This window comes from Entelurus aequoreus, linkage group LG06, assembly GCF_033978785.1.
Source record: "Entelurus aequoreus isolate RoL-2023_Sb linkage group LG06, RoL_Eaeq_v1.1, whole genome shotgun sequence".
Classification (NCBI taxonomy): Eukaryota; Metazoa; Chordata; class Actinopteri; order Syngnathiformes; family Syngnathidae; genus Entelurus; species Entelurus aequoreus.
Genome location: NC_084736.1, coordinates 72555549 through 72578957, shown reverse-complemented (window position 1 = coordinate 72578957; position 23409 = coordinate 72555549). Strand labels below are relative to the sequence as shown.

Genomic DNA, 23409 nt, shown 5'->3' with positions numbered 1-23409 from the left:
ACAAAAAATATACTAAAACAAAAAAAAAAAAGGTTCCCCCATCTTTTTCCATTTTCAATTCTATTTTAAAAATACTCCAGGGAGCCACTAGGGCAGCACTAAAGAGCCGTGGGTTGCTGACCCTCGCTCCAAGTGATTCACTGCAAAAAGTCAGTGTTCAAAAACAAGAAAAAAACATACAAAAATTATTGGTATTTTATTTGAACTAAGGATAATTAAATGCCAATAGAACAAGAACATTTGGCTTGTCAAGACTTTCCAAAACAAGTAAAATTAGCTAACTTCAATGAGCCCAAAAATACCTTAAAATAAGTATATTATCACTAATAACAAGTGCACTTTTCTTGGTAGAAAAAAAAAAAAGAGACCTTTTTGCTCAATATGTTGAAAAATATTCTTAAATTAAGTGAATGCTAGTGCCATTATCTTGACATAATGATATGCGCTCAGCATTACATTTCTTGAAACCAGCAAACTTATACTAAAAACTAATTTATTTTTCTTAATGGAAAGGCAACAAGGCAACCGCTTGTTACTCTCGGGGTCTACTAGCCGCTCAGGCACATCATGTTGTCTAAAAATGCATTTTTCCATCGATAACATGACATCATCGCGCCAAGTGCGTGCTCTTCCAGTCAATTAGCGCGCATATATACAGCCCGGTCCCCGGCCAAAATTGTAATTTTGAAGAATTTATCTGAATGTGCATGAACTATTTCTGTTCAATATTGTTAGAAATGTCACATGTTAAATGTTTAAATATTAACTGTCAGTTTACTGTACTGTGCCAACTGTACTAGTATATGAGTACGTATTTTCTATTGTTTCATTGAAAATAAAACAGCAAAGTCCACTTGGCCGTCATCTGTTTTAATTATGAGACAAAATTGTGTCAAAGTCATGATTTTTTTTCATGCTTGAAATAAGAAATTATTACTTTAAAAAAGTAGTTTTATACTTGTGAGTGTTGATGACAACAGTTGATATTCTAGTTTCAAGCATGTTTTACTCAATATAGGTCATCAAATCTCAGCTACAAGCTGTAATATCTTACTGAGATAATTTAGGACCAAAACACTAAAAACGAGTAAAACACTCTAACATAAAATCTGCTTAGTGAGAAGAATTATCTTATCAGGCAGAAAATAAGCAAATATCACCATTATTTGAGATATTTAGATTTCAGTTTTTGCAGTGTTGTGCTTGTTTGTTCAATTTCAGCTTCTCACTTCTAGTTAGTCCGCTCTTAATTGTGTCCTCACTCGACCCATTGCGACAATCATATTCCTATTCATTGTTTTCATATCAAAAGAGGTTCCTCCTTTAGTTCGTCACCCGTGTGTGCTTTCAAATAGTGGGGGAAATACTGCTTGGGCATGTTTCCTCTTTATCAACCCCCCATCAACTCTCTGTTTGCGGTAAATCCTGCATATGGTTTCAAGTAGAGCAGCTTCGGAGGAACCCGAAAGTCAATGGTGATTGTTCAAATGCACTAGGAGATCTGGCTAAAGCCAGCAGTTTGTTCCCGGGTGTCCTATAAGGCCTCAGCATCTCCCAGGCAGCTGGTGCTCCAAGTCTTTATTAACAACAGAAGGCAAGCGAACACCACTATGGAAAGTCCTCTGAGCCTCATAAGACAAAAGAGAGCAAAAGAAGGAGAGTGGACAATAATGAGCTATAGAATAATAGAAGAGAAGATTGGGGGAGAGAGGATGATCAACATCAAAACGTGTTTTATAAGCTTTCTCTGGTGTTCCTGTCTGTCAACTGCAGTGTTATTACCGTGATGAGATCAATTACCTACAACATACACATTCATGGTTTTGGTATTATTCTATTTTGAACATGCATACAGTTACATTGTGGGGCATCATATATTTTTTTTCGCATTTCTAGTGTTGTCCCGATACCAATATTTTGGTACCGGTACCGGTACTAAAATTATTTAGATACTTTTCTAACTAAAGGGAACCACAAAAAATTGCATTATTGGCTTTATTTTAACCAAAAATCCTTAGGGTACATTAAACATATGTTTCTTATTGCAAGTTTGTCCTTAAATAAAATAGTGAACATACAAGACAACTAGTCTTTTAGTAGTAAGTAAGCAAACAAAGGCTCCTAATTTAGTCTGCTGACGTATGCAGTAGCATATTGTGTTATTTTCCATTCTATTATTTTGTCAAAATTGTTAAGGACAAGTGGTAGAAAATTAATTCTTCATGTACTTGTTCATTTACTGTTAATATCTGCTTATTTTCTCTTTTAACATGTTCTATCTACACTTCTGCTAAAATGTAATAATCACTTATTCTTCTGTTGTTTGATACTTTATATTAGTTTTGGAAGACACCACAAATTTGGGTATCAATCCGATACCAAGTCGTTCCCCTCCTTGGATAATTTTTTACACGGGTAAGTGTGCCGTGTATTTCTTGAATCTCCGGCTCTTAGCTCTGTATGGCATACTTGCCAACCCTCCAGATTTTCCCGGGAGACTCCCGAATTTCAGTGCCCCTCCCGAAAATCTCCCGGGGCAACCATTCTCCCGAATTTCTCCCGATTTCCACCCAGACAACAATATTGGGGGTGTGCCTTAAAGACACTGCCTTTAGCGTCCTCTCTCACCTGAAACCTTCACCCCTTAACAGCCGCATGCTGTCCAGGCGTCCGCTTTTCCTCCATATAAACAGCATGCCGGCACAGTCAACGGGTTTTAACAATGGTCTTTACTTGAAGATATCAAGAAATGCTGACACGTGTATGATCTTCTAACTTGTTCAATGATAACATTAAATTCAAGCACAGACAGACACACACACACAAGGGAATGCAAGCATACTTAGTCAACAACCATACATGTCAAACAGACGGTAGCCGTATAAACAACTTTAACACTGTTACAAATATGCGCCACACTGTGAACCCACACCAAACAAGAATGACAAACACATTTCGGGAGAACATCCGCACCGTAACACAACAGAACAAATACCCAGAACTCCTTGCAGCACTAACTCTTCCGGGACCCTACAATAACATCTACGGCTTTTGGAGCTCAGTGCACAACTGCACACACAACAAGAAGGAGACGAAGCAGAAGAACGAAAAAGAGACATGGCGACCATGTGTAAGAAGAAGAAATAAGCTTGCAAGTTCCAAAATTATTGGAAAAAATAATTTAATTTCATTCAGCACAGCTCTAAGGGGAAGGGGTATGATGTCTGCACCTCAATACCGCACCCCAACCCCGCCCCCGCAACCACGCCTCCCAAACAACGCCCCCCCCATCTCCCGAATTCGTAGGTCTCAAGGTTGGCAAGTATGCTGTATGGACTCATTGATCCGTTTATAAACAGAGTTCGAAGAGGAAGTGACATCAGAAAGACCGCGCCCCACACAGGAAGTGACGTCAGAAAACGCGCCACGGCCAGCTTCATAACAACGGGTTTTGTAACTCGGAGCTAGCCACTGGAAATATGGAGGCAAGTCATCCAGACATGCCGTGTTTCTCATTCTTCCACATGTACAGACGCTTGTGGAAATCACACATGAATACCTTAAGAGAAAGCAATTGCAGCTATTTGGGATACAACACTTCTCAGACGGCAAGAGAACTTTCCAATGTCCAGGTCAGCTGTGATTCTACTTACCGAAAAACTTTGTCCATTTGTCGGAGGAGAGACAACAAGAGTAGTGTGTGCTTTGTATTACCTGGCCGACGAGGGAAGACTACGGAAAACAGCGAATGAATTTGGACTGGCAAAACAGACTGTATCAGTTATTGTCCGCCGTGTATGTCGCGGACTCAACGTCTAGGTCCAGAGTATATAAAGTCAACAAAAACGAATGGACAATGAAAGTGAAGGCAAAATAGTGAGGAGTATTCTGACCAGATATCTAGATCCCTAGATTGATTGATGTAAAATGTTCTTTATCACATTGTTTACTTTCACGTGTCCATTAAAGATTTGATTAATTTATGATGGCTCAGGTGTGATTCACTACAATAGGGCCCCACAGCACACTGGATTCCAGTTAATTGAAATACCACAACACTGGATATTGTTCAGATAAGTTAAATTTAATTTAAGAACTTGCACACAAAGCAACACTGGAGGTGACTATGATGTGCGCATTTTCCGCACATGCGTACTAGGTCGCATTGCGCCGGAGGAAGGAGGGGGCAGAGGGTCTTAAACGACGGCATTGTGTGTGTGTGGACAAGGATAAGGTTAAGTGGCATATACCCTGTATAACCTTAGTGTAGAAGGGGCCTTAGATGCCTACTGTTTGTTTGATGTTTGTATCTTTCAGCACAGGTCTTGTGCTTCCTTTCAATACCTGCATTGTTAGCTTCCTTGTACTAGCAGTTCTTCAATATTTGGAATGCACAGAAAAGGGAAAGACGCATGTGCTATTGGCTCACATAAGGATTGTGAATGATGGGCAAAATTCCAAAAATAAAACATTTTCCAATCCATGAATCACCTTTAATGGTGAACAACTGCTCCGGAGTGTCATCACTAAAAAATCGGGACAAATGACTGACATAGTGCTTGTGTTCGCTTTGTACTGCAACTAAGCCTAATTGGTAAAATGATATAGGATGAAACACATGCATCAAAAAGGCTCAGATGACAAACTAAAAACTTAAGCTTCCCAGTTTGTCTTGTGCATGAGACAATCCACAACCAGCAGAGTCCAGAGGTTGGCTGCAGTCGAAGCAGCAACACTCAGCACTAACAGCCTCTTTAAGCCCCAACACATTGAGCAATGCGAGGCCAATTGAAAGCTGAACCGTCAACATCTGGTTAGACCACAAGACGTAGAAAAGAAAAATATCAAGAGTTGTTTCAGCGCACAGATCAAAACTAACAGACAATTGCTGACACCACCCTGCACTTCGACGTCTTTACAAGATTTTGGAGGAATGTTTCTATAAGTCCATTTCATATTTTGAATGCATCTGACACTACAGCTTTGTTGATCTTCGGTCCAACATCACAACTGATTACAACATCTCTGTCAGTTTGTCCATTGGGAAAATATTTTAGATGCAACACAGATAATCACATTTTATATTTTCAAAGGCTTTTATCTCTGTCAAATCTTTTGAGATCAGCTTGTTGGATCCAGGGATTTTTTCCTGAGAAACAGAATAAGTTCTGGATCTGAATAAAATGTTTTGTCCATTTGATCTTGTATTGTAGCTTTCGCTTATCGGCTTTATTTAGGACAAATGGTTTTGGCAAAGCCCTGTAGTCCCCGCTGTTGTCACTGTCTCTGTCCAGATGGCTCCACTAAAAACTGTACAACTACTGATCTAAACATGGTTGGACATGAGAAATGTCTACCTTTGGGTAGGAGTCTATCAAAACCGTGGGCAGAATTTGATTACATTTAAAATGACATTTATTCCACACACTATAAAATGCTGGGTTATTTTGATAACCCAATTTATGAGTTGCGAGTGTTGAGTTAAATTTTGGACTTATTTTTATGAAGGGTTGGAATTGGGGGGTTAAATCACCAAAAATTAGGTAGCACAAGACGCAGAAAAGAAAAATATCAAGAGTTGTTTCATTAAATTTCACAGATACTGCCCATACCTATGCTCCTTCAAAGGCTGTGCTACTGGCTGCAAAACATTGCACTTTCAAATACAACAATGAGTAGAGGAGTGTTATGTGTGTGTGTATATGTGTAAATAAATGAACACTGAAATTCAAGTATTTCTTTTATTTATATATATATATATATATATATATATATATATATATATATATATATATATATATATATATATATATATATATATATATATATATATATATATATATATATATATATATATGTATGTGTGGGAAAAAATCACAAGACTATTTCATCTCTACAGGCCTGTTTCATGAGGGGTTTCCTCAATCCTCAGGAGAAATCTCCTGAGGATTGAGGAAACCCCTCATGAAACAGGCCTGTAGAGATGAAATAGTCTTGTGATTTTTTCCCACACATACATATATATATATATATATATATATATATATATATATATATATATATATATATATATATATATATATATATATATATATATATATATATATATATATATATATATATATATATATATATATATATATATATATATATATATCTATATATATATATATATATATATATATATATATATATATATCTATATATATCTATATCTATATATATATATATATATATATATATATATATATATATATATATATATATATATATATATATATATATATATATATATATATATATATATATATATATATATATATATATAGTCACAATTTTTTTCATAGTTTGGCCGGGGGTGCGACTTATACTCAGGAGCGACTTATGTGTAAAATGATTAACACATTACCGTAAAATATCAAATAATATTATTTAGCTCATTCACGTAAGAGACTAGACGTATAAGATTTCATGGGATTTAGCGATTAAGAGTGACAGATTGTTTGGTAAACGTATAGCATGTTCTATATGTTATAGTTATTTGAATGACTCTTACCATAATATGTTACGTTAACATACCAGGCACGTTCTCAGTTGGTTATTTATGCCTCATATAACGTACACTTATGCAGCTTGTTGTTTACTATTCTTTATTTATTTTAAATTGCCTTTCAAATGTCTATTCTTGGTGTTGGGTTTTATCAAATACATTTCCCCAAAAATGCGACTTATACTCCAGTGCGACTTATATATGTTTTTTTCCTTCTTTATTATGCATTTTCGGCCAGTGCGACTTATACTCCGAAAAATACGGTAGCTAGAATTCTCTGAAAGTCAAGTATTTATTTTATATATATATATATATATATATATATATATATATATATATATATATATATATATATATATATATATATATATATATATATATATATATATATATATATATATATATATATGTATATATATATATATATATAAGAAATACTTTAATTTCAGTGAATTCTACCTATAAATATACTCCTCCCCCCTTAACCCCCCAAATCTCCCAAATTCGGAGGTCTCAAGGTTTGCAAGTATGCCCTCTGACTCTGATAGCGAGCATGAAGGAGACGTGTTGCAAACTTGCTGGCTGACGGTGAGCAGATCACACACTTGTAGCAAGTCTTTGCAGTCCCGGCTTGGCTTTGAATCAATATTCAGCATGTGGTCTTCCGATCTTAACGCATGCAGTGAGGCACAACTGGTCCGGAGTGAGGTCATTGTGTCGGGGGACACTTAATAAGACATGCAGCTGTGGTCTCGGCTCAGTCTCTGAGGTGGACGTTCAAAACAAGAAGTGTTGACAGGCGTGCGGGGTGTTGAGGAAAATAAAATAAATATCTGAGTTGCTTTGGATAAGGTTAGTGGTAAGTTGTATTAAAAGCTGCCCTGAATGGTACTTTGGTTCCAAGCAACAAATAGGGAATGTCAAATTGTCATTTTTCTTAGAGTTGAATTGGCATGAGGAGATTGTTTTCCATGAATTAATTCATGTGATTAATTTCCCACAGGCAGTGTAACATTACATTGCTTTCTGGCCTGTCTAAATCCTGCGCATTGGCCGAAATAGAGTCATTTTGAGCCTTGGCAGGGTAGTTGGAGAGCATGGAACATATGGAATCAGACAACCTCATCTCACAAAAATGCTCGCATTTGGCCAGCGCTTCAATACATAGCATAATAGGGTGGTGGCAAGGCATGTTAATGTTACTGTATGCGCCACAGAGACCCTTCCACTTGCAAAATCCGTGTCCAACAATGCAGTGTGGTGGTGTTTTTATAAGGTTGACATAGTTTTAGCATTTTAACAATTTATTTTGATGGAGGCAGTCTCCTTAAAACACATTAACTGTAGAATAATAGAGATGTGTTATTCACACACTGCAAAAAGTCAGTGTTCAAAAACAAGGAAAAAAATAAATAAAAATTAGGGGTATTTTACTTGAACTAAGCAAAATTATCTGCCAATAGAGCAAGAAAATTTGGCTTGTCAATACTTTCCAAAACAAATAAAATTAGCTAACCTCAATGAGCCACAAAATACCTTAAAATAAGTATATTCTGACTAACAAGTGCACTTTTCTTAATAGAAAAAACAAATATGAGACCTTTTTTGTCAGTATGTTGAACAATATTCTTAAATTAAAGTAAACGCTAGTGCCATTATCTTAACATAATGATATGCGCTCGGCATTACATTTCTTGAAAGCAACAAACTTATACTAAAAACTAGTTTATTTTTCTTAATGGAAAGGCAACAAGGCAACCGCTTGTTACTCTCGGGGTCTACTAGCCGCTAAGGCAAATCATATTGTCTAAAAATGCATTTTCCCATCGATAACATGACATAATCGCGCCAAGTGCGTGCTCTTTCAGTCAATTAGTGCGCAAGGAATATATATATATATATAAAAAAATATATATATATATATTTACGGCCAATTTTTTTTTTATTGTAATTTTGAAGAATTTATCTGAATGTGCATGAACTATTTCTGTTCAAAATTGTTTGAAATGTCAAATGTTTAAATATTAACTGTCCGTTTACTGTACTGTGCCAACTGTACTACAATAAGAGTACATCTTTTCTATTGTTTCATTGAAAATAAAACAGCAAAGTCCATTTGGCTGTCATCTGTTTTAATTATGAGACAAAATTGTGTCAAAGTCATGATTTTTTATTTCATGCTTGAAATAAGAAATTATTACTTTGAAAAAGCAGTTTTATACTTGTGAGTGTTGATGACACAGCTTTGCAACAGTTGATATTTTAGTTTCAAGCATGTTTTACTCAATATAGGTCATAAAATCTGTTTAGTGAGAAGAATTATCTTATCAGACAGAAAATAAGCAAATATCACACTTATTTGAGATATTTAATCTTACTTAGATTTCAGTTTTTGCAGTGCATGAGTATTTTAAAGGTGAAATCTAGCCAAGGTTAATGTTAGACTACTGTAATCATTGTCGTATATGGTAAAATAAAACATTTTTCACATCTACGGTGCTGAATATGTTTTAGTCACAGCTGTCAAAGATACATTGAAGATGTGTTCAAGCCTGTTTTGTAATGTAATGGCAAGTTTTTGTTTTTTTTTCAAATATGATGATTAATATATATATATATATATATATATATATATATATATATATATATATATATATATATATATATATATATATATATATATATATATATATATATATATATATATATATATATATCTGAGTTATTGTGCAAAAATAGTCTTTGGTATGACTCGGCCGGGGTTTAAACTCACAACCTATCGATCATATATATATATATATATATATATATCTGAGTTATTGTGCAAAAATAGTCTTTGGTATGACTCGGCCGGGGTTTAAACTCACAACCTATCGATCTCTAACCACAAGGCCACTGAGCAGGTCTTTTTAGGTCCAATTTAGCGATTAATCAGAGCCTTGATATAAAACTATAATCCCTATTAAAAAAGCGACTAACGACTAACTAAGGACCCAGTGCTGCTGTGAACCCCACAGTAGTTTTGTGATAAATATTAAAAAAAACGACAAAAAGAAGTAACAGAAGAAAGTTAGTTTGTTGTCCTACACAAATGATTTTGCTTTTCATGTTTTTTACTCACTTTTTGCAAATGCGTCATTGCCAATTATACAAATTTGACCAATTTACCGTTTGTACCAAAACGAATTCAAACAGGCAATGTGAGACAGACACCTAAAGCCAGTAGGCTAAAAGCCCAGATGATCAAACCACACTGCAAAAACTGAAATCAAAGTAAGATTAAATATCTCAAATAAGGGTGATATGTGTCATGTTTGTCCTCCGACAGAAACCATAGTATATAATATATTTTTCATCTTTTTCCATTTTCACACATCTTTGAAAAAGCTCCAGGGAGCCACTAGGGCGGCGCTAAAGAGCTGCGGGTTGCTGACCCCCGCCCCAACCCATGCACTATATAATACACACTGTAGCAACACATATATTTCACAATGTGTAAGCATTCCTGTAATTTTGGATGCATCGTATATTTATATTTTTGTGCCTAAATATAATTGTGATGAGTCACTGAGGTATTGTTAAACGACATGTTACACTATATTTTAATTAGAGATGTCCGATAATATCGGACTGCCAATATTATCGGCCGATAAATCCTTTAAAATGTAATATCGGAAATTATCGACATCGGTTTCAAAAAGTAAAATGTATAACTTTTTAAAACACCGCTGTGTACACGGACGTAGGGAGAAGTACAGAGCGCCAATAAACCTTAAAGGCACTGCCTTTGCGTGCCGGCCCAATCACATAATATCTACGGCTGTTCACATACACAAGTGAATGCCTAGCATACTTGGTCAACAGCCATACAGGTCACACTGAGGGTACCGTATAAACAAATATGCGCCACACTGTGAACCCACACCAAACAAGAATGACAAACACATTTCGGGAGAACATCCGCACCGTAACACAACATAAAAACAACAGAACAAATACCTAGAACCCCTTGCAGCACTAACTCTTCCGGGACGCTACAATATACATCCCCCGCTGCCCCCTACCCCTAAACCCCGCCCTCCCAACCCCTTCCACCTCAACCTCCTCATGCTCTCTCATGGGAGAGCATGTCCCAAATTCCAAGCTGCTGTTTTGAGGCATGTTAAAAAAAATAATGCACTTTGTGACTTCAATAATAAATATGGCAGTGCCATGTTGGCATTTTTTTCCATAACTTGAGTTGATTTATTTTGGAAAACCTTGTTACATTGTTTAATGCATCCAGCGGGGCATCACAACAAAATTAGGCATAATAATGTGTTAATTCCACGACTGTATATATCGGTATTGGTTGATATCGGAATCAGTAATTAAGAGTTGGACAATATCGGAATATCAGATATCGGCAAAAAAGCCATTATCGGACATCTCTAATTTTAATGCATGATGTCAAACGAGGCACATGCATAACAGGCACAAAACGTTTCATCTTTGAGGTTCCACTTATATTAGAAATTCAGCGATATAAAAGTTAATGAGGAAGGCTGATGTATTATTTTCCTCCTGTCATCATTTGGGTCTTTTTTTATGAGGTTACCAAATCAATTCACTGTTCTGTAACAGCAACAGATTTTTTCTTAAAAAAAATCTGTTTTTAATTTCCTCCCATTTTCAACCTCATTCATCTTTTTCACACATGAAGTAAATCTTTCCATGTGTTTACTTCATGCTGGTGCTCGGAAGAGAGGAGAAGACATGGGAGGAGGTGTGAGGGATTTTACCCAAGCATTAATGTTTAACTACAGACCCCCATGCCTCCCATTCTCCGCTTTCCTCTACCCTCCATCCGAACAAGTCAGACGGTATCATTAAATCTCTGACGCTGCCAGGTTCTAATCAACGTTGAAGCTGAGTGGCGTGAGAAAGCATGTGGGCCTCCAGGAGTCTTGATAACATTTTTTCTCTGGGAACTAAACTTGATTAGCCCAATGCCATGCGGATGCATGACGGAGCCTTTATGGGAATGGCATGACCTCATCATTACAGTAACATGAATCAAGGGTGCGAGGCCACTATTGTTGGATTCTACAGGTGATGCATGCATGATGCACAAGGTCGACGACACTATCAGCCCACGATAGCTTGTTTAGTCCTGACATGAATCTGATAGGGAAAATAAATGATGTTTGCGATTAAAACCTGCACACAGTGAATGCAAGGGCTTAGCCCACACTGCAAACAGTCAGTGTTCAAAAACAAGAAAAAAAAATACAAAAATGAGGGGTATTTTATTTGAACTAAGCAAAATTATCTGCCAATAGAACAAGAAAATTCAGCTTGTCAAGACTTTCCAAAACAAGTAAAATTAACTAACCTCAATGAACCCATAAATACCTTAAAATAAGTATATTCTCACTAATAACAAGTGCACTTTTCTTGGTAGAAAAAACAAAATGAGACATTTTTGCTCAATATGTTGAAAAATATTCTTAAATTAAATAAATTCTAGTGCCATTGTTTTTGACATAATGATATGCGCTCGACATTACATTTACTTATACTAAAAACTAATTTATTGTTCTTAATGGAAAGGCAACAAGGCAACCGCTTGTTACTGTCGGGGTCTCCTAGCCAGGCAAATCATATTGTCTAAAAATGCATTTTTCCATCGATAACATGACATCATCGCGCCAAGTGCGTGCTCTTTCAGTCAATTAGTGCATATATATACAGCCCGGCCTCCGGCCAAATTTTTTTTTATTGTAATTTTGAAGAATTTATCTGAATGTGCATAAACTATTTCTGTTCAAAATTGTTTGAAATGTTAAATGTTTAAATATTAACTATCATTTTGCTGTACTGTGCCAACTGTACTACTATATGAGTATGTATTTTCTATTGTTTCATTGAAAATAAAACAGCAAAGTCCATTTGGCTGTCATCTGTTTTAATTATGAAACACATTTGTGTCAAAATCATGATTTTTTATTTCATGCTTGAAATAAGAAATTATTACTTTAAAAAAGTAGTTTTATACTTGTGAGTGTTGATGACACAGCTTTGCAACAGTTGATATTCTAGTTTCAAGCATGTTTTACTCAATATAGGTCATCAAATCTCAGCTACAAGCTGTAATATCTTACTGAGATCATTTAGGAACAAAACCCTTAAAACAAGTAAAACACTCTAACATAAAATCTGCTTAGTGAGAAGAATTATCTTATCAGACAGAAAATAAGCAAATATCACCCTTATTTGAGATATGTAATCTTACTTAGATTTCAGTTTTTGCAGTATGCACTCTTACTTAGATTAAATATCTCAAATAAGGGTGATATTTGCTTATTTTCTGACTACGTGCTGACTACTGAGCCGCAGGAAATCCCCAATATCCCCAGCACTATTCTTGAAGTTGACAAGAACAAGAAAGTTTGATCATATTAGGCCTATACTGGCTCACCTGCACTGGCTTCCTGTGCACTTAAGATGCGACAATAAGGTTTTACTACTTAAGTATAAAATGCTAAACGGTCTAGCTCCATCCTATCTTGCTGATTGTATTGTACCGTATGTCCCGTTAAGAAATCTGCGTTCTAAGAACTCCGGCTTTGTCAGGCTTGTCACTGACAGTTTGGTTATGTCTGGGTATTCCTCTGTTTGTGTTTTATTTTGGTTCCAGTTCCTGCACGTCGCCCTGAGCGCTCGTTTCGTTTCCCTCACCTGATTGGCAGCTTGGCACACCTGGTGGCAATTGCCAATCAGGCAACTATTTATACCTGCCTCGCCCTCCAGTCAGTGCTGGAGTATTGTACGCTGTTTGCTGTTTCCTGTATGCTGTCGACTGTTTGCTGTCTCCAGTACTCCTCGTTTCCTGGTATCCTGTTTCCTGGTTCCTGTAAGCTGTTTCCAGTTTGCCTGGTTCCTGGTTCCTGATTCCTCTTTTCCTGCATTTTATTTTTGACATTAAAAGTAATGTTTTCCTACATCAAGCCTGCCATCTCTGCATCTTGGGGTTCGTCACCAACACTTACTGACAGGCTAATTAGTGATTCCCAGAGACCAAAAAAAGTCTGCGGGCTATAGTGTGAAGTGAAGTGAATTATATTTATATAGAGTTTTTCTCTAGTGACTCAAAGTGCTTTACATAGTGAAACCCAATATCTAAGTTACATTTAAACCAGTGTGGGTGGCACTGGGAGCAGGTGGGTAAAGTGTCTTGCCCAAGGACACAACAGCAGTGACTAGGATGGCGGAAGCGGGGATCGAACCTGGAACCCTCAAGTTGCTGGCACGGCTGCTCTACCAACCGAGCTATACCGCCCTATAGAGCGTTTTCTATTCGGGCTCCAGTACTCTGGAATGCCCTCCCGGTAACAGTTACAGATGCTACCTCAGATGAATCATTTAAGTCCCATCTTAAAACTCATTTGTATACTCTAGCCCAGACCTAGGCAAATTAAGGCCCGGGGGCCGCATGTGGCCCGTTAAGCTTTTCAATCTGGCCCGTCTGACATTCCCAAAAGACCGTAAGTCTTGAACTATATAAAGTATTTCAATGGTTGGAATCTGTGCTTTTGCATGATATACTAGTTACTATGGTCATCTAATTAGTTACTATGGTAATCTAAGTCACAGCAGCTCACACGAGGCACCAAGCAGTGTGGGTGGGGAGCGTTTCCACAGAGTGTTTCCAGAGCGGCCAGCCTGAAATGCGGGTGTCAGGGACAGACGCGAAAGGAGATTTTTACAACAAAGTGCTAAAGCTTAGTGATATATCAGATGTATCAGATTGTAGGTGGGGTTTTTTTTACCCTTCGCGTTCATATTTCGCTGTGTTTGTTGCGTTTTGCTTGATTGTTAGATATGTCGATCGAGAGGGGGTGTGACGTTCATATGTTGTCAATATTCAGTGTTTTATCGTTCATGGTTAATATTGTAAATCCCACATTCTTTATGTTCATGTACATTCTGCGTGTCTCCTTTCAGTAAAAAAATTTAAAAACTCCAGTCCGTTTTTTAAGGCGGTCTGTCGTACCGTTTTTAGCATTCAATCAGACAATATTGTGAGGTTTTGTATTAGTGTTCCTAAAAATAGATATACCGGCCCCCAGACACATTTTTTTCTCTAAATTTGGCCCCCTGAGGCAAAATAATTGCCCAGGCCTGCTCTAGCCTTTAAATAAACCCCCCTTTTAGACCAGTTGATCTGCCGTCTCTCTTCTGCTCTGCCCCCCACATCTGCGGTCCCCTCCAAGGTTTCTAATTGTATCCCATTGGGTTGAGTTTTTTCTTGCCCTGATATGGGATCAAAGCCGAGGATGTCATTGTGGCTTGTGCAGCCCTTTGAGACACTTGTGATTTAGGGCTATATAAATAAACTTTGATTGATTGATTGATTGAATGATTGAAGTTGACTGGCCTGTGTTACACTCGCACAGATGTGTACGTGCCCGTCACAAAGAAGCTGTTTTATTTTCAATGAAACAATAGAAAATACATACTTATATAGTAGTACAGTTGGCACAGTACAGTAAACTGAATATTTAAACATTTAACATGTGACATTTCTAACAATTTTGAACAGAAATAGTTCATGCACATTCAGATAAATTCCTCAAAATTACAAATAAAAATTTTTTGGCCGGGGGCCAGGCTGTATATATGCACACTAATTGACTGAAAGAGCACGCACTTGGCGCGATGATGTCATGTTATCGATGGAAAAATGCATTTTTAGACCATATGATTTGCCTGAGCGGCTAGTAGACCCCGAGAGTTACAAGCAGTTGCCTTGTTGCCTTTCCATTAAGAACAATGAATTAGTTTTTAGTATAAGTTTGCTGGTTTCAAGAAATGTAATGCCGAGCGCATATCATTATGTCAAGATAATGGCACTAGCATTCACTTAATTTAAGAATATTTTTCAACATATTGAGCAAAAAGGTCTCTTTTTTTTCTACTAAGAAAAGTGCACTTGTTATTAGTGAGAATATACTTATTTTAAGGTATTTTTGGGCTCATTGAGGTTAGCTAATTTTACTTGTTTTGGAAAGTCTTGACAAGCCGAATTTTCTTGTTCTATTGGCAGATAATTTTGCTTAGTTCAAATAAAATACCCCTCATTTTTGTATTTTTTAACACTGACTTTTTGCAGTGTGGGGGCAGGAGCCTCCAAAACCCCCTCAGCTCCGGGGCCCCCCCTTAAGTTAAGGCTGCCCATGTGACAACTGAACTGTAACCACAGCAACGAGGAAGGCCTGATACATCTCTGCCTTAGACACATTTATTCTCCCTGCAAGGTTTTAATGAAGTTGCCGGGTGCGTGTCAACTCCCTGGCGATAAACAGAGAGGTCAGCTGCAAATCACACATTCTAAGCTTCGGTTCCGGAGCCATGAGAAGACATCTTTTAGGTGGAACTTGTGCAGACAATAAAGAGCAACGAAAACAGTGACGTGAAAGGTCTGCCACAAGCTGCGAGTGTGCAGGGTGGACATTCATCAGCTGCCAGATACATTTGTTCTCCGAAAATACTTTTACCAAATCAGGTCTGCACTGCAGAACAGTAAGAGGAAAAAAAAAACCCTCTGGACCAGTTGACAGCCAAAAATGAACGCCAAATTGCAAATCAGATCCTAAATATAAATAACCATTCGAGCATGTTAATAAAAGTTCCTAGTATTGTAGTGTTACACCTAAATTAGAACATTGCCAGCTCTCTTAAAATAACAGTAGATGTCCAAACATAGTAATCATCATCACATGATTAATGCTAAATAATTGCAGCATAAACATCGATTTCCCCAAGAAAAATTACGCTAAACAAAGCTGAATGGTTTCTATTCATGCCAGGTATATGCAACTAAATTGTTTTGAGGGCCACATTTCCAGAAAAAACTTAGGACTGGTGTTGCCGTACTGCTCTCTTCACTATTAGCCTTAGGTTGTATATTCCTAAGAACCAACGTCCTTTACAGTAGACATTTGATTTTGGCCTATTTTATTTTTTTTGCAAGAGTGACAGAAGCACTTTCTTTAATGGGGCGGTATAGCTCGGTTGGTAGAGTGGCCGTGCCAGCAACTTGAGGGTTCCAGGTTCGATCCCCGCTTCCGCCATCCTAGTCACTTCCGTTGTGTCCTTGGGCAAGACACTTTACCCACCTGTTCCCAGTGCCACCCACACTGGTTTAAATGTAACTTTGATATTGGGTTTCACTATGTAAAAGCGCTTTGAGTCACTAGAGAAAAGCGCTATATAAACATAATTCACTTCACACACTTCACTTAAGCACCTTCTGCAAAAAATCTAGTCAAAGATAATTACTGTGACAGCACGCTAATGTTTTTAAGAATTTTCTGCAAAAATGTGAGTCTCTCACAAGTTTTTTTTAACTGAACTTGCAGTAGTCCAAATTATGAAAAAGGGAAGACCAAAAACGGAACTTTGAGGAACCACTAGTGTCACTAAAGTAGTTGAACAAATGACTACTGACTGCATCTTAAGTAAACAGGCCACAACAACCCCTTAGTTACATAAGTCACAGTGCAGGAAAAAAATGTGTATCTGCCCAAAAGGAGACGACTTAGGCCCTGTCTACGTTACCATGAATTGATTAACGTGGACGTCGACTTAAACAAGTTGAAAAACTTATTCGGGTGTTACCATTTAGTGGTCAATTGTACGGAATATGTACTGTACTGTGCAATCTACTAATAAAAGTCTCAATCAATCAATCAATCAAAAGGCCGGATAACTCCTTAAACGAATAATTATTTAGCCTAAGCCCCGTTTCAGCCACACTAACCCATCGTTTAAGGTTCCCCTCCTTGGATAATTTTTTACACGGGTAAGTGCGCCGTGTATTTCTTGAATGGACTCGTCGATCGTTTACAAACTGAGTTCGGAGAGGAAGTGACGCCAGAAAGACCGCGCCACCTTAAAAGAAGGAAACGGGCGATTGCAGCTATTTTGGATACAACACATCTCAGACGGCAACATAGCAATGTTGAGCGATTTTGGATAAGGCCTGGAAGAACGGCAGCCTGGTGGGATATGTTTGTCAACGAGTGTGTTGTGCCACAGGAATGGCAAGAGAACTTTCCAATGTCCAGGTCAGCTGTGATTCTACTTAGCGAAAAACTTTGTCTATTTGTCGAAGGGGAGACAAGGAGAATGCGGGCTCCCGTGGACGAGGGAGTACTACGAAAAACAGCGAATACATTTGGACTGGCAAAGCAGACTATCAGTTATTGTCCGCCATGTATGTCGAGCGATTACTCAATGTCTAGTGTTGTACTCCGTAACTATTGTGAAGCCATGAAGTGGTTGCGGCCGTCAAGTACCACCGCCAATTTCATCGTACAAGCACATTGTCTTGACCAGATATCTATGATTGTTGTAAAATGTTATTTATCACATTGTTTACTTTCACACGTCAATTAAAGATATGATTTTTTTTTGCGCATGCATACTAGGTCGGCAGTCCGATATTATCGGCTGATAAATGCTTTAAAATGTAATATCGGAAATTATCGGTATCGGTTTCAAAATTATCTGTATCGGTTTCAAAAAGTAAAATTTATGACTTTTTAAAACGCTGCTGTGTACACGGACGTAGGGAGAAGTACAGAGCGCCAATAAACCTTGAAGGCACTGCCTTTGCGTGCCGGCCCAATCACATGATATCTACGGCTTTTCACACACACAAGTGAATGCAAGGCATACTTGATCAACAGCCATACAGGTCACACTGAGGGTGTCCGTATAAACAACTTTAACACTGTTACAAATATGCGCCACACTGTGAACCCACACCAAACAAGAATGACAAACACATTTCGGGAGAACATCCGCACCGTAACACAACATAAACACAACAGAACAAATACCCAGAACCCCTTGCAGCACCAACTCTTCCGGGACGCTACAATATACACCCCCCGCTACCACCTACCCCCCCACCTCAACCTCCTCATGCTCTCTCAGGGAGAGCATGTCCCAAATTCCAAGCTGCTGTTTTGAGGCATGTTAAAAAAAAGAATGCACTTTGTGACTTAAATAATAAATATGGCAGTGCCATGTTGGCACTTTTTTCCATAACTTGAGTTGAAGTTGTTCTCTTATTTTGGAAAACCTTGTTACATTGTTTAATGCATCCAGCGGGGCATCACAACTAAATTAGGCATAACAATGTGTTAATTCCACAACTGTATATATCGGTATCGGTTGATATCGGTATCGGTAATTAAGAGTTGGACAATATCGGAATATCAGATATCGGCAAAAAAGCCATTATCGGACATCTTTAGTTAAAATATCAATGCAAGAATCTGCCAATGTGTTTACAAGTTCCTCTATACAGCATGAGCACTCAAGTGTTTTTAAGAATTTGTTGTAAAAATGTTTGTCTACCAAGTTTTGAACTGAACTCTGGGCCCAGTATGGTGTCATTCCTGGGCCGGATAAGCCCTTGTCTAATGCAGAATTACATTGCGGGGTCTTTATTTACTGGATGAACCTTTGATGTTTTACATGAATGAAGTCTAGCTGCTGTATTTCCGACTGAGGGAGCAGCCTTGTAGGCTATAAAACACCCAAGTGTTTCTCCCAGTGAATGTTAAATCTACAAAGTAGCAAATAAGTTATCGTTCCCCTCAGTAAAGCTGAAAGTCACATTTGCATAACCAGTTTGTCTTCTGGAAGCCAATCCTCACTGATGGAAAAGAGAAAGCCGGCTAATGGAAACCTTTACTACTTAGTCAGCGGTCGACACTCTTTTACAAAAGGGAATATCAAACATAGAGCTGCTATAGTTCAAAGAGAGATACTCATCGACTGCAACTACAGAAAATTCATATCTGTTAGATAAGGTGAATGTCCCACACCCTCTTACTGTGTCTGTCAACTGGAAAACCCTAAACATTCGACTTTCCCAGCAGGCCTGGCTCACCCAGAGTTAATGGAACATCAACACATGAGTCAACTAAGAGGAAACTGGGACAGTTTGTGTTTCATGTTAAGTGGGGTTCTCACCAAAACATGGGTCAGAACGATCTTGATGAGAGGCGCCCCGGAGAGGTTGACCGACAAGGCCGGGGACGGCTCCACGTTCAGAGAGATTAAGCAGCTTGCAACCTGGATTTTATGATCCTTGAAGTCCGCAGCTTCGTCAATCCTAAAAAGACAGAAACTATTGTTATTTACATAAATGCAAGAGCAACACTTCTGTCATAAGAAATAGTTTCAACGTTTAATTCTGCTTTTTAATTGATTTGAATCAGGGGTGTCAAACTCATTTTAGATCGGGGGGCCACATGGAGAAAAATCTACTACCAAGTGGGCCGAACTGATAAAATCACGGCACGATGACTTAAAAAATAAAGACAAATTCAGATTGTTGTTTTGTTTAGAAATAGAACAAATCATAATGTTGTTGTTGTTTTTTTACACTTACATGTTGCGATTAATAAGTTATTTGTCGTTATGTATATTTTCTGAATAAATTATGTGATAATACTCATCAGTCAACTCATTGGTGTTAATTTTCAATCTATCAATATAAAAAATGTATGTATGTCAAAATCAAATTACCGTATTTTTCGGACTATAAGTCGCAGTTTTTTTTATAGTTTGGCCGGGGGTGCGACTTATACTCAGGAGCGACTTGTGTGTGAAATTATTAACACATTACCGTAAAATATCAAATAATATTATTTAGCTCATTCACGTAAGAGACTAGACGTATAAGATTTCATGGGATTTAGCGATTAGGAGTGACAGATTGTTTGGTAAACGTATAGCATGTTCTATATGTTATAGTTATTTGAATGAAGCAGAATGATAAGTTTATTGAAAAATAAACCAAATCACAAAACCGTCGAGCCTGTCATGTCTCTCCTGGGTGGTCCGAAGAACCCGGAGTTGCAAGACCTCCACAAGCTGTTTCTTTCATTAAAAAATTTCAGGTTAATTTTTATACTTAGCAAACTCATCCCACGGGCCGGATAAAACCTCTTCACGGGCCTAATCCGGCCCTCGGGCCGTACGTTTGACACCCCTGATTTAATATGTTGTCATGTTGGGACTACCAAGGATTGTGACAGGAATTAGAGATGCGCGGTTTGCGGACACAACCGCGGACTCCGCGGATAATCCGCGGGTCGGGCGGATGCATGACGAAGAAAATAGATTTTGAATAGATTCGGGCGGGTGGCGGTTGAACCAATTCAGAAAAAAAAAATACATAGTTAAATGTTGTTACCGACATACGAAAAACGAGCAGCACTCTTTGAAACAGGCAATTATTCATCAGGTACTGCTGCAGCTGTCACGCCAAATTTCTTCCCCCCTACAAAAGCCTTCCCCCCATTTACTTCCGGGGCTGCGTCCAATAAAATCACAAAGTTGCCGGGGGTCCTTAACCCGACTGTCCTGTTTCACGCCTGTACAAAAAAAAAACAATAATCTATTTCTTCAGATTCCAGCAGCTGTCAAAGACGAAGTATCCTTCCAGCGACGGGCAGTCAAAGCCGAAGTGCTATCGATCGCTGTCAATGACCACGGAAGTAAATGGGGGGGGGGGGGGGGGGGGGGAGAAATTTGGCGTAACAGCTGCAGCAGTGCCTGATGAATAATTGCCTGTTTCAAAGAGTGCTGCTAGTTTTTCGTATGTGGGTAACAACATTTAACTATGTATTTTTTGGCACGCATTGAATGTCTCTGCTACATTGGATCAGTCTCCTTTCTTTAATAGGAATGCCTTGCATCGTCTATATTAGATATATAACAACGGGTGGGTGGCGGGTGGCTGTGGTTTTGATAAAATGTTAGTTCGGGTGGATGGCGGGTGGATGACGACTTTTGTGATGCAGTTGCGGATGAAATAATTGCCTATCCGCGCATCTCTAACAGGAATACAAAACAAATTGACTAGGTGTGGTGCAGGTTAAGTTAAGAAGATGTAGACATAGGAGCAGATATAACAAAATACAGATTCCATACGAATATAAATAATATGAACTCAGTAAGACACTGTTTTATGTCAAATCCATTGCAATTTAAATAAAGCCCTAAAATAATCATCAAAAAAAGTTTCCCCCATTGTCAAATATTGAAAGAGTGTTCATGTAAGCACCCTGTGTTGTCAACATCTTGTGATTGTTAATTGCATGTCTTCACACACCAAATAAGAGGCAGACATGTCATATGCTGCAAATAAAAAATAAGCACTTTATGTTGTTTTTTCTAAGCCTGTGTAGATTCTCAGTCATTCAGATCATGGTAAACACGCAAAGGTTGGATCGGTTGAAATGATTGTGACCACACTTTAAGGACTCACCCACTCCATTTTTATAGTCGACTATTCATGAACTATCTAACGCAGACCTGGGCAAATTAAGGCCCGGGGGCCACATGCGGCTCGTTAAGCTTTTCAATCTGGCCCGCCGGACATTCCCAAATAATTTTTTTAGATCTTTAAGATGGAAAGTGTAGCTGCCATTATGATGTGCAGTCATGTTTTCTAATGACCGTAAGTCTTGAACTCTACAAAGTATTTCAATGGTTGGAATCTGCGCTTATGGATGATATACCAGTTACTATGGTAATCTAATTAGTTACTATGGTAATCTAATTAGTTACTATGGTCATATAATTAGTTACTATGGTAATCTACGTCACAGCAGCTCAGACGAGGCACCAAGCAGTGTGGGCGGGAAGCATTTCCACAGACGCAGAAGGGGCTTTTCACAACAAAGTTCTAAAGCTTAGTGATATATCAGATATATCAGATTGTCGGTGGGTTTATTTTGTACCCTTCGCGTTCATATTTCACTGTTTGTTGCGTTTCACTTGGTTGTAAAATATGTCGATCGAAAGGGGGTGTGACATTCATAGTTTGTCAATATTCAGTGTTTTATCGTTTATAGAAAAATTAAAAATTCCATTACGTTTTTAAAGGCGGTCTGTCATAACGTTTTTAGCATTCAATCAGACATTATTGTGAGGTTTTGTATAAGTGTCCTTAAAAATAGATATACCGGCCCCCAGACACATTTTTTTTTCTCTAAATCTGGCCCCCGAGTCAAAATAATTGCCCAGGCCTGATCTAACGAGTAGTTAACTAATCGGATCAAGAGACGTACACCAATTCCGTGGCTCTAATTTAGCCATCGGCTATTAAATTTAGCTTGAAATGTAGTTATCCTTACATATATGTATTGTTGCATTTGAAACAATTGTATTGTTGATAATATGTTATTGTTATTATTCATTATCAATAGTGCTATTTCTATTGGTATTTGTATTGCTCCATGTTCATTGTCATTTCTGTATTATTAAAATTTATTTCACTAACTGCTTCTTTGCCATCACTTCTACCATCATATTTGTATATATCCTAGTTGCTGATGTTGTTCTGTTGTTGCTGTTGTTATTGTGTTTGCTGTTGTTGTTGTCTCTCTGTCTTATCCCCCTCTTGTCCCCACAATTCCCACCCTCTGTCTTCCTTTTTTTCTCTTTCTATCCCCTCCTGCTCCGGCCCGGCTGCACCAAATAATAATATAAATCCATTTAATAAAGTCAAATACAAATAAAGCAACAAGAGAAGTATCCCACACTTCCCTTTTGTAAAGTAAATGTGTACAGCCGATGTGGGCATCTACATCAACTATATGATTTGCCTCGGTAGCTGGACAGGACAAACAAAACAAAAAAAACTAAAAATAAAAAAATAAATAAATTTAGCTTGAAATATTTATAGGCATGTGCTAACTAATAACGAAGATGACAACTTCATTCATAATTTTTTTTTTTACACTGTAACTGTGCTGCTTTTTAGGCTGTGTAAATATAACTATCAT

General features: G+C 37.8%; 1 protein-coding gene across 3 annotated transcripts in view; it reads right to left on the bottom strand.

The window, feature by feature from the left end:
- LOC133652572 (adhesion G-protein coupled receptor D1-like) overlaps positions 1-23409 on the bottom strand; it is a 103016-nt gene that overhangs the window by 34897 nt on the left and 44710 nt on the right. For all 3 annotated transcript variants that reach the window (XM_062051462.1, XM_062051463.1, XM_062051464.1), the window contains exon 13: positions 19583-19724. In XM_062051462.1, the coding sequence (XP_061907446.1) occupies positions 19583-19724 (142 nt within the window). The remainder of the gene's footprint in view (positions 1-19582; positions 19725-23409) is intronic.